At 41.4% G+C, this 16,028-nt stretch overlaps 1 protein-coding gene across 8 annotated transcripts in view; it reads right to left on the minus strand.

Moving 5' to 3' along the window:
- Nucleotides 1-16,028, minus strand: part of ZMIZ1 (zinc finger MIZ-type containing 1) — a 335,675-nt gene that overhangs the window by 142,709 nt on the left and 176,938 nt on the right. For all 8 annotated transcript variants that reach the window (XM_056494322.1, XM_056494317.1, XM_056494320.1 and 5 more), the window contains one exon: nt 12,969-13,078. In XM_056494322.1, coding sequence (XP_056350297.1) covers nt 12,969-13,028 — 60 coding nt within the window. In that variant the 5' untranslated portion in view covers nt 13,029-13,078. The remainder of the gene's footprint in view (nt 1-12,968; nt 13,079-16,028) is intronic.

Here is a 16,028-nt window from a genome sequence, read left to right on the forward strand (position 1 = left end):
ATATTCTCTTAGCCCAAATGGAACAGAAATACCTGATACATTTCAGCATATCATTATTGTGGGGATCACCAGGTGATGCTCTAAAGAGAGAGTCTGAGTCTCAGAGTCATTTATATTTGATCTTGGAAGGAATCTCTTGTTCTTTGTAGCTACTCAATTAATAGTCTGGTGTAGGGGAAGAGAGAGAACAGCAAAAGACTTTGCTCTCCATTTTACTGTCTCCAAGAAGAGTGAACTGTACCAGCAAAGCCCTTTTCTGAGGACTGCTGACATTTGGGCTGGATTCCAGGGAAGATGGAAACATCTACTGCTCCTCGTGACCACCTCTGGCTTAAATGCTCTGTTCACCTAAACAACAGGCCATCTTTGTAAATTTGCATGGGCATACAGGCAGAGGATGCAGGTACACTAGGACCCAAGCTCATCAGATTTCACAGCCAGAACTGTGTGCCCACTCCATGGTTTGCTGCTCTGTCATTTCCCGGAGCAAGGGTAACAACAATCACATTGAGAGTTATACACAACAGTTGATACGTGGCAGTTTTTGGTCCCAGCATTTCAAGATACAGCCACCACTTGAAATTGTTACTCCTTTCCAATCAGTGATCAGAAAGTCTTGATATACAATAAAAACTCTGCAATGGGCACAAAAATATTAGCTTCATTCCACACATGAATTCAGGGCCCTCTAAGCTAAATAGGCATATGTAATAAAGATCTTATTATTTAGAAGAAAAGTGCAACTGAGTACTCTCAGTCATCTCACCAATGCCAAAGTGGATGAAAACCACTTCCTGAAACCCCTGATTCAATAAGATTTTGGATACTGAAACAAATTACCCACATTGAAACATGGCAAGGACCAATGGCCTTATCTCCTCTAAATATATTGAGTCTACAACACATTTGTACACTTACGTGCCTTAGAACAGTCTAGTAAGCAATGAAAGAATACCAGTCAAAATTAAGAACAATTACAGAGGCTTAATATTATCTCACACACATCAAGAAACGCTAACATGACAGCAATGGTGTGGAAAGTGAATCATTTAAACATGAAATCCTTATGCTCCAGTTTGCTCCTATAGAAAGAAAATGTTGAATTTCAATTTACAAATTACATTTCTGGTGGAGGGCTTTTTTCCTCTTTCCTGTGAAATACATCAGACTGAAGGCAGATACCTAATTTACCACAACTTAACCTATTCAAAATGAGATGTCATGCAAATAAGTTTTTGAGCAGCAAACTGCTTAACTATGCTAAACAAGTTATTGCATTTATTTACATGATGTCGCAGCAAATTATGAAGGCTGACTCAAGTTGTCTGTTTGTTTTGCCGAGCTACGTCTGCTCTGTGTCTCACTCCTTGATTTAATTGAACTGCTGAAGATAATATAACTTATCACACAGACATTATGCCGTGTTGTAGATTCTAGGTTAATTAACAGTAGCCTACAGTCACTGAATTTCTCACATGGTTAGCCACTTGGACCCTGTCTACTGTCTAGCTTCACTAATCAACGAGTCTGGGAATTTTACATCAGCGACACAAAACACTGGCAACACAGGGAGCTTTTCATTGCACAGAAACAGAAAACACAGAGACATGTAGGTAGCCTTTTCTTCACTCTGAAATTAACCCCTTCCTACACACCATGGGCAAGGCTGCATGCTTGGCAAACAGTCTGGTCCACCAGTTGGGGAAGGTGAATCAGGAGGCAGATGTTCTGCAGGACAGAAAGTCTGGGCTGCTGTTGCACAAGCACTGGGGGCTGCCAGCCCTGGAAGGCTCCAGCCTCCCTCTGCCTTCTCCTGCCGGCTCCCCTGCACAGCACAAGAGGACACATGCTGAATTAGTCTCATTCTACACAGTCTGAGCTGCACTGGCCCTCCAGGATGGCAGGCAGGCAGGTCCTTGAACCTGAGCACTAGCAGGGGAGACAGGAGCAGTGTGAGACACTCCAACACTAGTCTGAGGCTGACCTAAACCTTAAGATACATTTTGTAGCTAATGCCTAGTCTTAGGCAAGTTATCTCTGTGAGTTTCTTTGCCCAAACATGTACTTCCAGCACTTTCAGTGCCTCAGACCCCACTTGCTGTTCTGTCATCACACTTCCCAAATTTTGACTTTCTGTCATCACTCACAGTGAGATCCCTTACCTGACCACACAGCCACCAGACCTGACTCAAAGAAAGTGGCAGCAAACAAAAGGTGGGGCTGGGGAGGTACCAGGACTCTGCTCTCAGCAGCAGCTTTGGATGAAACGCATGGCAAAACTTCTCCCAAAGGTGGAGCTGTATCATCAATTTAAGACGATGACAAAGTTAAGTTCACAGCATGAATACTCCTCCTGCCTCACAACACCCTCCCTTTTTAAAAAATAACTGCACTTTCAATTATTTCAAGCCAGATAAATATTTTTTATTAATGTTCCTCATTATTCTACATGAAACATAATGTATACAAAGAAAGGTGCCAAAAGGAAACATGGCTTTTTGGTGTTCTGATACTGTACATATTTACTCTTGAGGTAATCCTGAGACTTCAGCCAAGTTTAGACAATAGGTTCATCTGTATGCTCTCAAAACTTTCCAAGAGGTCCAGAATTTCAAGGTATATAAAATCCAGCACAAGCCCCTCTCTTCCAAATGATGAGCAATATACTCTGCATTACACAAACTGTGTGTGCAGGTGGTGGCATTTGAAATGCCTAGGTACAACCCTGAGGTTCACATGACCTGCTTGCTATTTTCAGCTGCAAACATGCAGGTTTTCAAGCCTTTCTTGACAATAATGGAAATTTAAATTCTCATATGGTTGCAAAATCTATGAATTTAATAAAAACAAAAAAGCAGCTATCAAGATTTACATATAAAAGGAAGTATACTCAAAACTATAAATGCAAAAACATAATTCCTAAAGGATAAATGGCTGGTGAAGGAGCTGACCCACTTCTCCATGCCTACAGGACTTTTCTAACTCTGGTGTGTATCTCACTCTGACTCTTGAGATGGGATTTGGTGGCCAGGTGGTTTGGCAGATTCTGCCAGGCAATTCAGACTATTTCTTGTCCATCTTAATGCTCATCCAGACATGCCTGCAGTCATGTGTAACAAAAATGCACTATTGTGCTGAAGAGGGGCAAAGAGGGGAGTAGGGAAGAATGGGACCTGGACAGAGAAAGGGCACAGAGATTACATGCCCTTCAACTTGAACAACCTGGGAGCAGAATTACTGTGCTCCTGCAGGCAGGGCAAAGGGTGGCCAGCTCCCAAATGAAAACTAATCACCTCTCTTAGGAATGTAAATAGGATTCCTGGTCAGACACCTTGACAGAGCACAACCAAGGGGAGACAAAGCTGGTCTCTGTGTGTTAGTCAGTGCACAGGTCACTGCTGCCAGACCTGAATTTGATCACTCACTCAGTGCCATAAGACCTGCAAACCAGCAAGAGCCATTTGGTTTAATACATTGCTGGAGCCTTTATTACTCTAAACCCTGAGCAAGCTCTGAGAGTGAGTCCAGCCATGAGCCTGTCTCCCCTCCTATGCAAAGGCCTCTACTTCAGATTCCCATCCACCACTGGCTGCCAGAAAACTCAGATACAGAAACACAGGACAACAAAAATACACTTTAAACATAGAAGAAGATGATATAACCTGAAATAGGTGGTTTCTCCATCTTTCTTTTTTTTTTTTTTTCCCACAGTCAACTGTGATTATGCACACCTTGCCCTACCCACAAGTAGCCATACTCAGTATATTAAAAATTAATCTGCAATCAATATTCAAAACAAATTGTCTTTTTCATGAGGATAGAGGGAAGTATTGAGCTCTTTTCTGTCTTTTGAGAGTGTGATTTTTGTTTATCTGGATATGGGTATAGATAGTTCAATTCTCTACAGTCCCTTTCAATATCAAATATTGTTTTATTTAGCAAAAAATTAAAAGGCTCAAGCTGTGCACTTTGTATTCAGATAATCCCCCCTCCCAACTTAGTGTTTGTGAGATTGAGAGATCCCTAATTAACAGAATTATCTTGCACTTACATGGCTCATTCCAACGGAGACTTTATAAATAATTTATTAGGCTCACATTTTGAGAGGCACTAGATATATTAAGAGAGAGATTAAGACCATGTTAGCCATTCCTACTTAAGAAAAACAGAGCAAACAGAGTCACCTTTGCCCCCTTTGTCCATTGCAGCTTCTTTTTCCAAAGAAATAAATACTGAGCAATGACCAGCACCTCTTTATTGGGTGTTTTAACATCAGGATAATACTGGGCAAGATCACATGCTAAATGAGAAAAAAGAACAAATAAAATAATATGAGCATCACTGAACTGAAAAAAACCTGAGCTGCTCAGTTATGAACTGCAAGGGAACAAAATCTGTATTAATGCAGATTTTCATAGATGCTTCTCTCATACACTTTTAGTATAAGGTGTGTGTATAACTCAGTGCTGACTTCAGAAAAGGTGACTGCCTGGTAACTGAGCAGCCTTGTTCTGCTGCCTGGATCTCCTATACCATGAGTTTTCTGAGGATGACTGCACACCTATATGGATGTGCTGGAGCAAAGGAAAGATACTGCAACCTTGGCTTGTCCATTAGTTTTACCACAGTGGAAGAAATGGATTTAACATCTGATCCTCAAGAATTATACATAGAAGCCTAAAGAGCTAAAACAAGAATCATTCCCTAACCCTGCTGATCAGAACTGCAACATTGTCTTCCTGCTCCATTCCTTTTGATCTACGTAACTCTGGTTATAACTGCAGTATATTTATCATATCTTTGATAAAACTTTATGTTAAGTAAGGGAACATGCAGCAAATTAAACTTCTTTAGTCATAACCTGTTGTTCCAGCCCACCCTCCCCTGCCCAGGAGGAAACTGTGACTTGGGGGTGTGATCAGGCTGTGATCAGATCTGACTGAAGATGGAAATGAGGCAGACTAATGGCAGTGTGTCTTTATGTTCATCTCTGATTGTTGGTGCAGTCTTTGTACCTTCCTCAACCCCCAGCACCTGCACTGCTATTATGTCAGCTGAGAGCAGTGGAAACAGTATGGTTTGCAAAGACTCCACATAATCACAAGGGTCAGAATTATTTTTCCTTAAGCCCTCACAAACTCATTTAATGGGATAAAAGTCAAAAGACAAAGGCACAACTGTCTGCTCTTTCTCCAAAGCCATGCTCAGTCATGCAAGGCTCCAGTCTTTCTTTAGATTTGCAATTACAGCTCAAAAGAATTACGAAATCAGTTTGCCTAACCAGTTCACTTGCTCTTCTTGGCAAGTGAAACAACCCATTTCCCATTAGTATCTCCCTGTTATATCATGCTAGCATGAGATGTGTCTCTATGTGACCACAGCAACAATGCTGAGGCTTCTTCAGCCTTACTATTCCAACAGGCACTGCAGTGATACAGGAACTTTCTTCTCTAAAGCCCCCGAGATTTTCAGTCAATAGTTTCAGTCCTAAATATCTCAACATATCAAGGAGTTAATTTTCTTAAAGCAGTGGCCATACTCTTTTTGTTAGAATACCACTGCACTATCAGAATAATGTTTCATTATTACAATAATATTTACATAAATTGATAATGGATTTTATTGATAAAAATAGACTTATTTGTTCTAGACTTGCTTAACTGCTGTCTTGATAAAAAAAATCTACTTTCATAATGTGTTTTAGAAGATTAAGTGAAGGACTCAGGCTAAGTGAGGTGTCTACATAAATATTTCTGTGTTGTGAACTATTTAATAATTTGAGGTACATATCACAGCACTATGAAAAGTTTGGGTCAGTGGTTTTCCTTCATGCAGTTCTTACCTTATCAAGGTGTTTTAAAGGCATTAAATAAGTATTACATCATCCATTTACTGGAAGATTATTGTCAATAGTGCATTCTTTAAAAAGGAGTAACAACACCTAAGAATATAAAGTGAGTTGATAGCAAGGGGGGGGGAAAAGCACTAACTCCTCTGATATATGTACTGAATCAATTTTAAAAATTAATTTAAATAGGTACATTTATTAATTTTTTAAATTTCAGTACTACCGATTTTGAAAAATAACCAATAGTCTTCAGAATATCCTGTTGAACAGCAGCACATTTGTTGGACATGTTTTGTTTTGCAGTTAATTTTTTGATTCATTTGAGTAACTTACTTATTGAGCTTTTTATAGCACTTTTAATCAACTGATTTAATCTTTATTATTTTAATCTCTTAATCTATGCAGAGATAAAAATCTCAAGGTGACTACTTAAAATGATGACTACACAAACTGATACCACTGTGGAGGATGTAAAATTCACATGACCTATTCTCACAGCAAGGCATTACCGAGATATTTGCAAATCAAAAGGAAAAATGCTTCCCCAGACAGTTCTTCAATTACAAAACTGCCCACAGCACCTGCTGTGTGACCTACCCATGTACAATGTGTTACTGCACAGAGGCAAGAAGGAGTGAACATCAGCACTGAAGAGATTTTTCCTTCAGGAGATGATGGCAGGTCTGCACAGCTGAAGGCTTTTGGTATTTTTGCCACCACAGCTGTTTGGAGAACACCTGCTTTTACAAATGGTAAAAAAGGTACATGCTCCTTATGTGCAAACTCTGAGCCATACCTCCATGGATTTGCTGCTGCACACAACAGCAGCAACTTGAATAGCAAGAGCATATATAAAAGGAAGATCCAGAAGCAGCAGAAGTCAGAGATGTCACCAGCTGTGCCACATTTTCACTGTGGAGCTTGACCCAGCTGCTGACAAAAAAGACTGCCTATGCTCATCTGACACCACAGTGACATCATGGACTCAATGTATGGATTTCTAGAATTTTCAAATATTCATCCTTATTTACCAAAAGACAATTTTAAACAACAGGCTGGATTGATTTGTTGCACAAAAAATAATAAAATTATACTAAATCCTGTGGGTACTGGAAGTTTTCTGTGTGAGTTTAAAATGTGCATTTTTCATTTTGAAATGGGAATACTAAGGACACTAACATGACTGATATTAAGAGAAATAACACTTGAGGAGAGGTGCTGCAGTAAAGCAGCAGAACTGGGAATGGGCAAAGTGAAGCTGCCACAACCTTACCCATCCACCTCACATGATGGGGTATATTCCACCCACTGGAATCCTGTCACATAAACAAAATACTGCAAACAAGAAGGGGCTCCTTCCCCCTCCCCACCAGAAGTGCTTCTAGCAAATTGCCTCTTTGCTCTTCTCCTTGCAGCTTCCCCACCAGGATGCAGGATCTAACAGAGCAGGAATGCTGACTGGCAAGCCTCTAAATGGACTAGAGGAGCCAGGAAAGCTGGTCTGCTGTCAGTTTTCCCTAAACATACTTAAGTGTAGCAGGGAATATTCCAACAGACCTTGCACAAAAGCAGATAAAGAACTTGTGGTGATTGGCCTCAGGGAAAAAGATATGAAAAAAATGTAGCTACTAACACAACACTGATGGACTATTCAACCAATAAACTACACTTGAGGGCCATCAAATGTCTTCTTAAGGAAAAGTTATTTTACCCCTTTAGCCTTGTTATTTCATATTTAGCTGCTGAAATCCTTTTAACACTTATACAGAATACAAAAAAAAAAAGTATATTCTAAACAAATGCACTCTTCATAAGAATACTTCTAATTTTCAATGTTCTTCAAGAATGAAATTTTTATTAAATTACTACGGGAAGTTTTGTGAGCATGTGCAAATGAAAAAAAAAAAAAGTATGGGAAGCATTTTTCCTGTGATTAAAATCTTTTCAGCTGTAATGTCATACCAGTCCTTGGTAACCAGTCCAAAACATACTAAAAATGACATGTTTAGGACTGCTTAGCATATACATGAGTCTGCAACAATAACACTGAAGAGCAGAAGAATTAGTTCAAACACTTCAGCACTTAAAAACAGTTATGTAAATATACAAAGAATTCTATTTTCCCCTGAATTACAAGTTACCAAAAACCTAGCTGCTGGATGATGAAAGAAATGGGCTTGCTTGTTTCCAATTTGAGCAAGCAAATATCAACACAAACACACAGCAATTACAACTTTTAGCATATCTCTCTGAACGGCTGGGTAGGCACTAAAAAGCATTGCTAGGCAGCAATTCAGCAAGCCTTCTGGAGGGAAAGAGGGGAGAAATGCTAATCAGTTTCTGGAAATCATCTGTGTGACGTGTGTCTCCAGTTACGTGGTGATCCAGCAGCATTTGGTGATGGTGCTCAGTGTGCCCTGACGTACCATGACACAAGCAGCAGAAGCAACCTTCTCTGTTCCCACCATGAACTAATACATCTGACACCAGAGGGCCTTTTCACACTTCTCCTTAACCTGCTACTAACATTTCAGCACAGCTTTAGTACAGAGCCTAACAACTGTAGTCAGCACAGCAGGAAGATATCACACACCCTTTCTGAAAGGGGCTCTTCCTCATGATTTAAATATAGAGAGGTTTTTTTCCATCTACTTCTTTGCAAGGATTTCAGAAGAAACACACAGAAATGGACTGACAGCAAACAGGTAGAACTCCCTAGATTTAAAATAGCTCCAAGTTTTTCAAGTAGACCTATTAGAGTTAGAGAGATGCTACCCAACCCATTGATTTCCCCTGGCATTTGCTTCTATCACCTCAGAAAAGAATGGGCAGTGTCTGGTTAAAGCCACACCTCTGCACTGCTATGAAGAATGCTTTAAGACACCCAGTCAATTCTTTACTGGGATTTTCTGTGCAGCAGGAGCCAAGCTGGCTCCTTTAGAAGGCTGTGCCTGGGCAGCAAAGCAGCTCTGCCATGCAGCTCCATGCCTGCCTGAGCCAGGCTGCCCCACAGCTTCATGGACATGGTGTCAGAGCCACCTGAGCCACGAGCCCCCAGCAGACAAACAGACTGCTACTGCAGCCTCAAACATGGCAGGGAATTCTCAGGGCTGTGAGACCTCTGCCCTGCACAAAAGTAATTTTGTGGTTTTGTTTGTATGGACAAAGACTTCAAGAAAAAAGCCTGCGCCCTGAACATCCAGCTTCCTTCAGTGTACCCTCAAGAGTCTCCTGTGTCATGACAAACTAATTGCACGTGTTAAGGAAAGCCTCTTACTTTGGCTTTTTCCACTGCACATCAAAAAAGCTGTGTTTGATTTTAAAGCACACACACTTACAAATACTGAGGGAATCAGCTACAAAGAGACCACACAAGCTGTTCCAGCCTTCCACAGAAGTCTGGGGTTTTTTTAAGCATAAATACACAGCCACCTCTTCAGTTTGCCCTTTCATCTATTCTGAAACACTTCTTAACACACACTTCATTTCCTAACTAGCTGATCATATACAAGTTTTGGGTTTGTAGCTTTAAAGCACTAAAAAAGATGAAGGTAAAACATAACCTTGATCGTGGAACAGAAGTCATCAAGGATACTGTGGGTGTCTCACAAGTCACAGAGCTGGGAAGAAAGAAGCCTGTCCTGACCCTGTGCTGAAACCTGATCTGTTAAAGAGGCACATGGATTACCATTTATAGCATTTCTCAGGGGCTGGAGTGAGGGGCAAGGAGGGCTGCAGACTGCTCTCAGCCTGGCTGCAGCAGCCACGGGCTATAAACCAGGGTTATAAACCTTGCAGATGCTGGGTGCCAAGGAAGGATGGTTCTCCTCCCCTGCTGCAGGGCACCTTCCACACCACTGCTCTGTTAACCCCCCCAAAAGCACATGTGTGCCCAGGAGAACAGCAGCACTGTTTGTTCAGCCTGGGAGACCAGGGAGACAAGGCAGACACGTTTTTGTCTGACCCTGCAGTTAATCCCCACAAGAGGTGAAGATACACTTCTATGGCCACACAAGGCAGTGCTCTGCTCCCAAACCCAACAGGTGAAGATACACTTCTATGGCCACACAAGGCAGTGCTCTGCTCCCAAACTCAACAGGTGAAGATACACTTCTATGGCCACACAAGGCAGTGCTCTGCTCCCAAACTCAACAGGTGAAGATACACTTCTATGGCCACACAAGGCAGTGCTCTGCTCCCAAACCCAACAGGTGAAGATACACTTCTATGGCCACACAAGGTAGTGCTTTGCTCCCAAACTCAACATGCACAGAGCAGTCCAGTTCTCAATGGGTGAACTGGAAATTACTCTTTCTAGTACTAGCCAGCTAATGACCTGTCTCAAAGAACAAGGTAAATGTCCTCAAGCTGGAAATTTATGATCCTGTGACAGAGAGTTGAGTGTTTTCCAAAAAGGCAGTTAGTTTCTGGCTCTTTCTCCACTATGGCAAAGATAACAGCACAAGATTTTGGAACTAAGAAAAAGCAAACAGCAGTCTTGAATTCACAAGCTTCCCCAAGCAGGATAAGTTCCTTTTCAGGCATCCTTTGAGCTCTGACACAAGCATGCTCCTAGTCTACCAGAAAACCCCAAGCTTTTTTCCAGGATCAAAGAAAACAGAGTGCTATACAAATTCTGGGCAGCCTGACCTTCCTCCCCTCCCCATGGCCTTCATCACTGAAGGAATATCCAAGCTGCATATGCAAAACAGCACTATGTATAAATGAAGTTAGTAGTTTAACTGACAGAGTACCCATTACATAGGCAAAATTATCTCTTTAAAACTTTAAGAAGTGTAATTTGATATTCTCTTATCTAATTAAAATAATATAAATTATGTACAGAAACCGACAGCTCTAGAAAAAGCAGCTGAGCAGCATCCTCCATTTGTCTCCACTTGATGTAAAGGTCTGTTCTTACAGCTAGAAGGTTAAATTGTTCTGCAATTTAACATTAATTCTTCATCCTGTGGGCTAGGATGGCCAAAAAGGACACCAATTTGTACCAGTCAAGGGCATGTTTTTTTCTGAACCAGATAGCTGCTCATAAGAAACTGGGATGAAATCCTCATATTCATATTTTCCTCAGGCCTCTGAAGGGCCATTAGAAGCATTAACTTTCACTACAGAGTGATGAAAAAGAGTGTCACCACAGAGTGAGCCTGGATTACGACCAGCAATTCTGCAGGAAAAGATTCCTAATTCTGCTCCTCAACCTAGGAACTAGCTTTGTTTGATTCATTCTGAAACCCTCTCTTGTAAAGCAAATTTGGAGAGAAAAATCATCTGGTTTAGGTATCAGCTATAATCTTTTCCTGTATCATCCAAAGCATGGCCAGACTTGCAAAAACCCACATGATCCTGCATTACAACACATTCTAGAAAATATAAACTTCCACTAATATCCAGGCAAAGCTATAACCTGATGATGGTGATTGATGAAACTAAGAGAAGAGAAACATATTCTTAGAGAATCAAAGAATATATCAAGTTGGAAGGGATCTCTAAGTATTAGTAAGTCCAACTTCCTGCTCCTCACAGGACTACCTAAAATTAAATCATATGACTACAAGCATCATCTGGATGTTCTTTGAACTCTGACAGGCTTGGTGTTGTGACCACTTCCACAGGCAGCCTGTTCCAGTGACTGACCATCCTCTCAGTGAGCAGCCTTTTCCTATTGCCCAGTCTGAACTTCCCCTGACAGTGTCATCGCATCCTCCTGCATTTTCCTATTGCTGCTCACCAGAGAGAGATCAGCACTAACCCTTAGCTGCTTCTCCTGAGGAAGCTGTAGTTAAAGAAATAAATTTAAAAATCCAGAGCTACTTATTCAGTACTACCCCCATGCTTATCTTTTATCAGTTCCTTTGATTTAGGGTACTTGTGTCTACAACCCAAATTTATGAACAGAGAAATGCTGTGCTGCCTCAAGAAGCAATATGCATATTTCCTAGGGCACAAGTAGGCAGGCAGGTTTTTAACTCAGCTAATACAAATAAAAAACTAAAGCAGTAGGACTGCTGTGACCCAATCTGACAAAGAATACTGTTCAGACAATAGTGAAAAATTATTTGGTAGCATCATTTCATGGAGTAACATGCTTCTGTTTTTCCAATGTAGTTCAGAAATTTTCAACCAATCTGAAGGGGGGAACTTTGGAGCTCATCTCCTGCATCTAGATGGGATCTTCAAAATATCCATGTGCAACTTGCATTTATGCACATTGTTTGTGCATGCATGCATTGATTTGGAGATAAACACAAAAAATATCAACATGAAAAATCATTCTCTTGCTCACCTCCTCTAAAAGGACCATTGCCATGAAAATTCTGTTAGGATTGTTGCATGTGGATAGGAACATACATGAGGGGAGAATACACACTGCCTGCAACCCTAGAGAGAAAGTTCACTGAGAAGGGTAAAGCAGGGACAGACAGTCTCTGCATCCTTGCTGTTGTAGTTATATATGTATAAATGCTTTTATAACTGAGCCTTTCACTTGGCTTTAAAAGCATTTGCAAGCACAGTTACAGTGGGGAAATCTGTAAATGAGACATAATTCACTGAAAGGCAGTGGCATGTGAAGAGCCCTTCATCTTCACAAACAGATGCTTCTGAAAATTTTACCTCGCAATCAGAAGTTTTTACAATCTCCATGCAAACTGATTAAGCAGCTCTCTGAGCACTTGGAGGCATGCCAGCCATCCAAGTTCTGAGTCTCCAGGCAGTGCAGGTCTCAGGTCAGCTACTGGATTAAAACCAAAACTGGCCCATTGGAACTGTGGATTACTGTGCTCAGAGCACTAGAATGAGGCCGCCCGCTGTGACCCTCTGGGGCTGAGCTGGCAGGACAAGCACCACTCTGCTTCCAGCTGAGACAGCTCTGCTCAGTCTCCAGGCTGAAGATTCCTTAGAAAGGGGTAAGCAAAAGTTTGGCTTTTGAGGTTAATACACCAGCTCTCACAGCAGATACTCTCTTCAATGAGATTAGAGTGTCTCATTCCTTCCCTCTGAAGGGCAAGGACCCTCATTAAGCACCAGGCAACTGTAATATGCAACACCTGGCACACAACACCCAGCCCTCCTTCAGCAGCAATGACCTCCACCTCCAGCTTACCTGTTTTATGCACTGCAGCCGGTCATTGGTCTGCTGTATGTGCCTGTCCATAGAATTCATTTTGATTGTCTCCACTTTCTTCTACCTGAAAGCCATTAAAATCCCTCGATCTGCAAGACAAAAAGGACAATAGTGATCACTGAACATGGTCCACACACTTCCACCACCTGAACAGCTGAACAGAGCTGCTTGCAAGAAGCCTCTGAGCACACTGTGAGATAAAATAATAATAATCCCAATAACAATGACAGCCCGGCTTTTGCAAGGACAAGGACGTGGGGATTCTTCCTAATCTTCCTCTAAGAGAAAATACCTCCCATAAATATTAAATGAACCAGATACAGCAGAGTATTACATGGCCAAAAATAGCACAAAATGTGTGTCCTGAAGAATCTGGATTTCTGGATTGAAAATAAAAGCAACAGGTACATTTTGGACTCTCCTCCAACTAGCACACCTATTTCATGAGCCATTGAAATGGCCAAGATGACAGGGCAGGGAGGACTGGGATCCACAGCTCAGCCCAGACTTTAGGAATGACAAATGTCCAGATGCACAACCTAGCATACATGGAATAGGCCTAACCTTCAGAGCTAAGGGCTGCATGGTTACTGCCTTCTAGAAAAATTGTGTTCATTCAAGTATCTACAGCTGAACAAACTACTTGTTACTTCTGGAAAAGTACAGCCTGAGGTCTTTAGGTCCATCTCTTAACAAATAGTGTAATTTAAGGCAAAACCTTCCTGCAACACCAAAAAAATCTAGAAAATCAAAATTAAGGCTCAGAGTAGCACTTGGAGTTCATGAACAATGAGTGGGCACAGAAATATATATACCCAAATGCCCCATTTACAGCAAACTTTATAGTAGCACAAGCAAGGTCCCAGTCTTGCACAGAAACCTCTCCCTCATGAACCTCCTAGTGCACTGAGTGGTTAGTTATTTGGAGCACTGTTCATGACAAAACTGTTTTTCATTCCCTCCATACACATAAGAGAGAGCAAATTTTTCAGATACTTGTCTGGTTAGACAGGCTGGCTGTTCAGCACTTCTAGTGAACTTCTAGTGGACACAACTCAACATCCTTCAGTTAAACTATTCCAGCACTGTCCATACTCAACCCCCTTGAGGGGAAGAGTGTTCCCCGTGGTGGGAGCCCTGATTACACAGCTCTCACAATGAGACAGACCCCAAACCACCAGAGGTTTCTGTACCTAGCTGATAATGTCCTTTCATGGCTCCTGCTGGATTACATTGGGGGGAAGAAATCTTTTCTGCTAGACAACTAAATGAGGTCTTAGAACAGCAGCTCAAGCTCCTTACCTCCACATTCTAGACACAAGAGGGTTCAATAAAGCATTCCTGTCAATAAATTATAATACTTATGAAACAGAGGAGCCAGTTTCACATGCAAGTATTATCTTCTGATTATGCCACTGCCACCTTCTCAATAGCAAATGCCATCCAAAGGTCCTCCAGCAAATGTGAATTAATACATTTCATTAAAAGCCAGTTACACAGTCTTATCTGCCTGTAGGACCCCCAAAAAGACCTCAGCAGCCATGAAGTTTAATCTCTCAGTGGACAGCAGAGGTATTTATCAAGAGATAAGCTAGCCTAGACATGACACTACTTCAGTGGTGATCCATTTTACAAGCCAGGACACATTATCTGCATTTTAATTGAACATCAGCACAGATGGAGAAGGGCATACTGAAAACAAATACATGTACAAGCACACAGATGTCTCTTGAAAAATTTTCAGACATGCAAACTGAGGCACCTTTTTTTTCCATGAAAGTCATGACATTTTTGAACTATACAATTTCATGGGTTCACATGTAATACCACCCCAGTTTGCTGCCCTACAGTTAACCATAAACAAAATTAAAGGCTGCTATCAGCTAACTGAGCCACAGCTTACTATAGTACTTGTCCAACCTGCCATTTCCCCCACATGGCACAGCTTCTCAAAGCCTGTCTGGAAAAGCAGAGGGGCAGAATACACAAAAGTAACTCACCTAACTGAGCAGGAACCTGACAAGGCTCTTGGAGGCAGGACTGGGAGTGCAATCCCCTACTCTCCTACTCACACAGGGCACACAAATTCTGTAATAAATGGATCAAATTCAGTCTCCAAAGCAGTTCTGTTTTTAAAACCCAATGGCTCTCATAAAAAAGCACTCTCTAACTCTCACCCTTCCCCTAATGGCTAGAAGAATTTTCACTTCCATGCTCAGTTCCACTTGTTCTCACATCATTAGCTCTAAGGCTGAGTCTTTGCTCTGCCAGGCTCCCACTCCCTCTTTCTCTCACAGCATGGATGGATCACTCACCAGCCTCTACTGCTGACAATCACAGCCCAATCTCATTTATTCTCTCCTGGTCAAGAGAAGGCCCTCAGCCCACTAACTCCCCAAACAACCAAAATTGTACACATGAAGCCTCATCATATACAATGACACAAGGCTTTGTATTTGAAATGCCCTGCCTCACCACAGCAAGACTCATCTTTCTCTTTCTCTCAGACACATCATAAGAGCATCAAATAGAGTAATTTTTTTTTCAGTGAGCATACTGGCTCTAAGTAATTTCTGCTATAAAAAAACGCAGAGCTTATTAGTGGGAAACCATTATTATCTGGAAATTACTCTTTCATGGGCCTCAGCAAGAATTAAAAGATTAAACATGGAAAGTGAAAATTATCATAGAGATCAGAAATTTCACCATGGCAGAATAAGCATTTTGACATCAGACCATTTTGGCTGGAAGAAAAATAACAGAAGAATTAAATTTCCAGTAACTATACATACTACATGGGTATTGCTGTACTCTGGCTTGGTTCCCCACATGCACATCCACGTCCTGAAATTTCTAAAAAATGCTCTTTCTGTCGATCTCATCCTATTTTCAAAGTAGCAGCACGATCACCTTAGTCGAAAATAACAGTACTTAAGACACAGAAAGGCCATCAGGGCTGAATAAGAACAGACTTCTATTTGGTTAAGTGCTGTGCACTTATCAGGTCAGGAGTGAAAACGACTTTGCAGGTCCCTGGCT

The sequence above is a fragment of the Oenanthe melanoleuca genome, chromosome 6 (assembly GCF_029582105.1).
Source record: "Oenanthe melanoleuca isolate GR-GAL-2019-014 chromosome 6, OMel1.0, whole genome shotgun sequence".
Taxonomy (NCBI): domain Eukaryota; kingdom Metazoa; phylum Chordata; class Aves; order Passeriformes; family Muscicapidae; genus Oenanthe; species Oenanthe melanoleuca.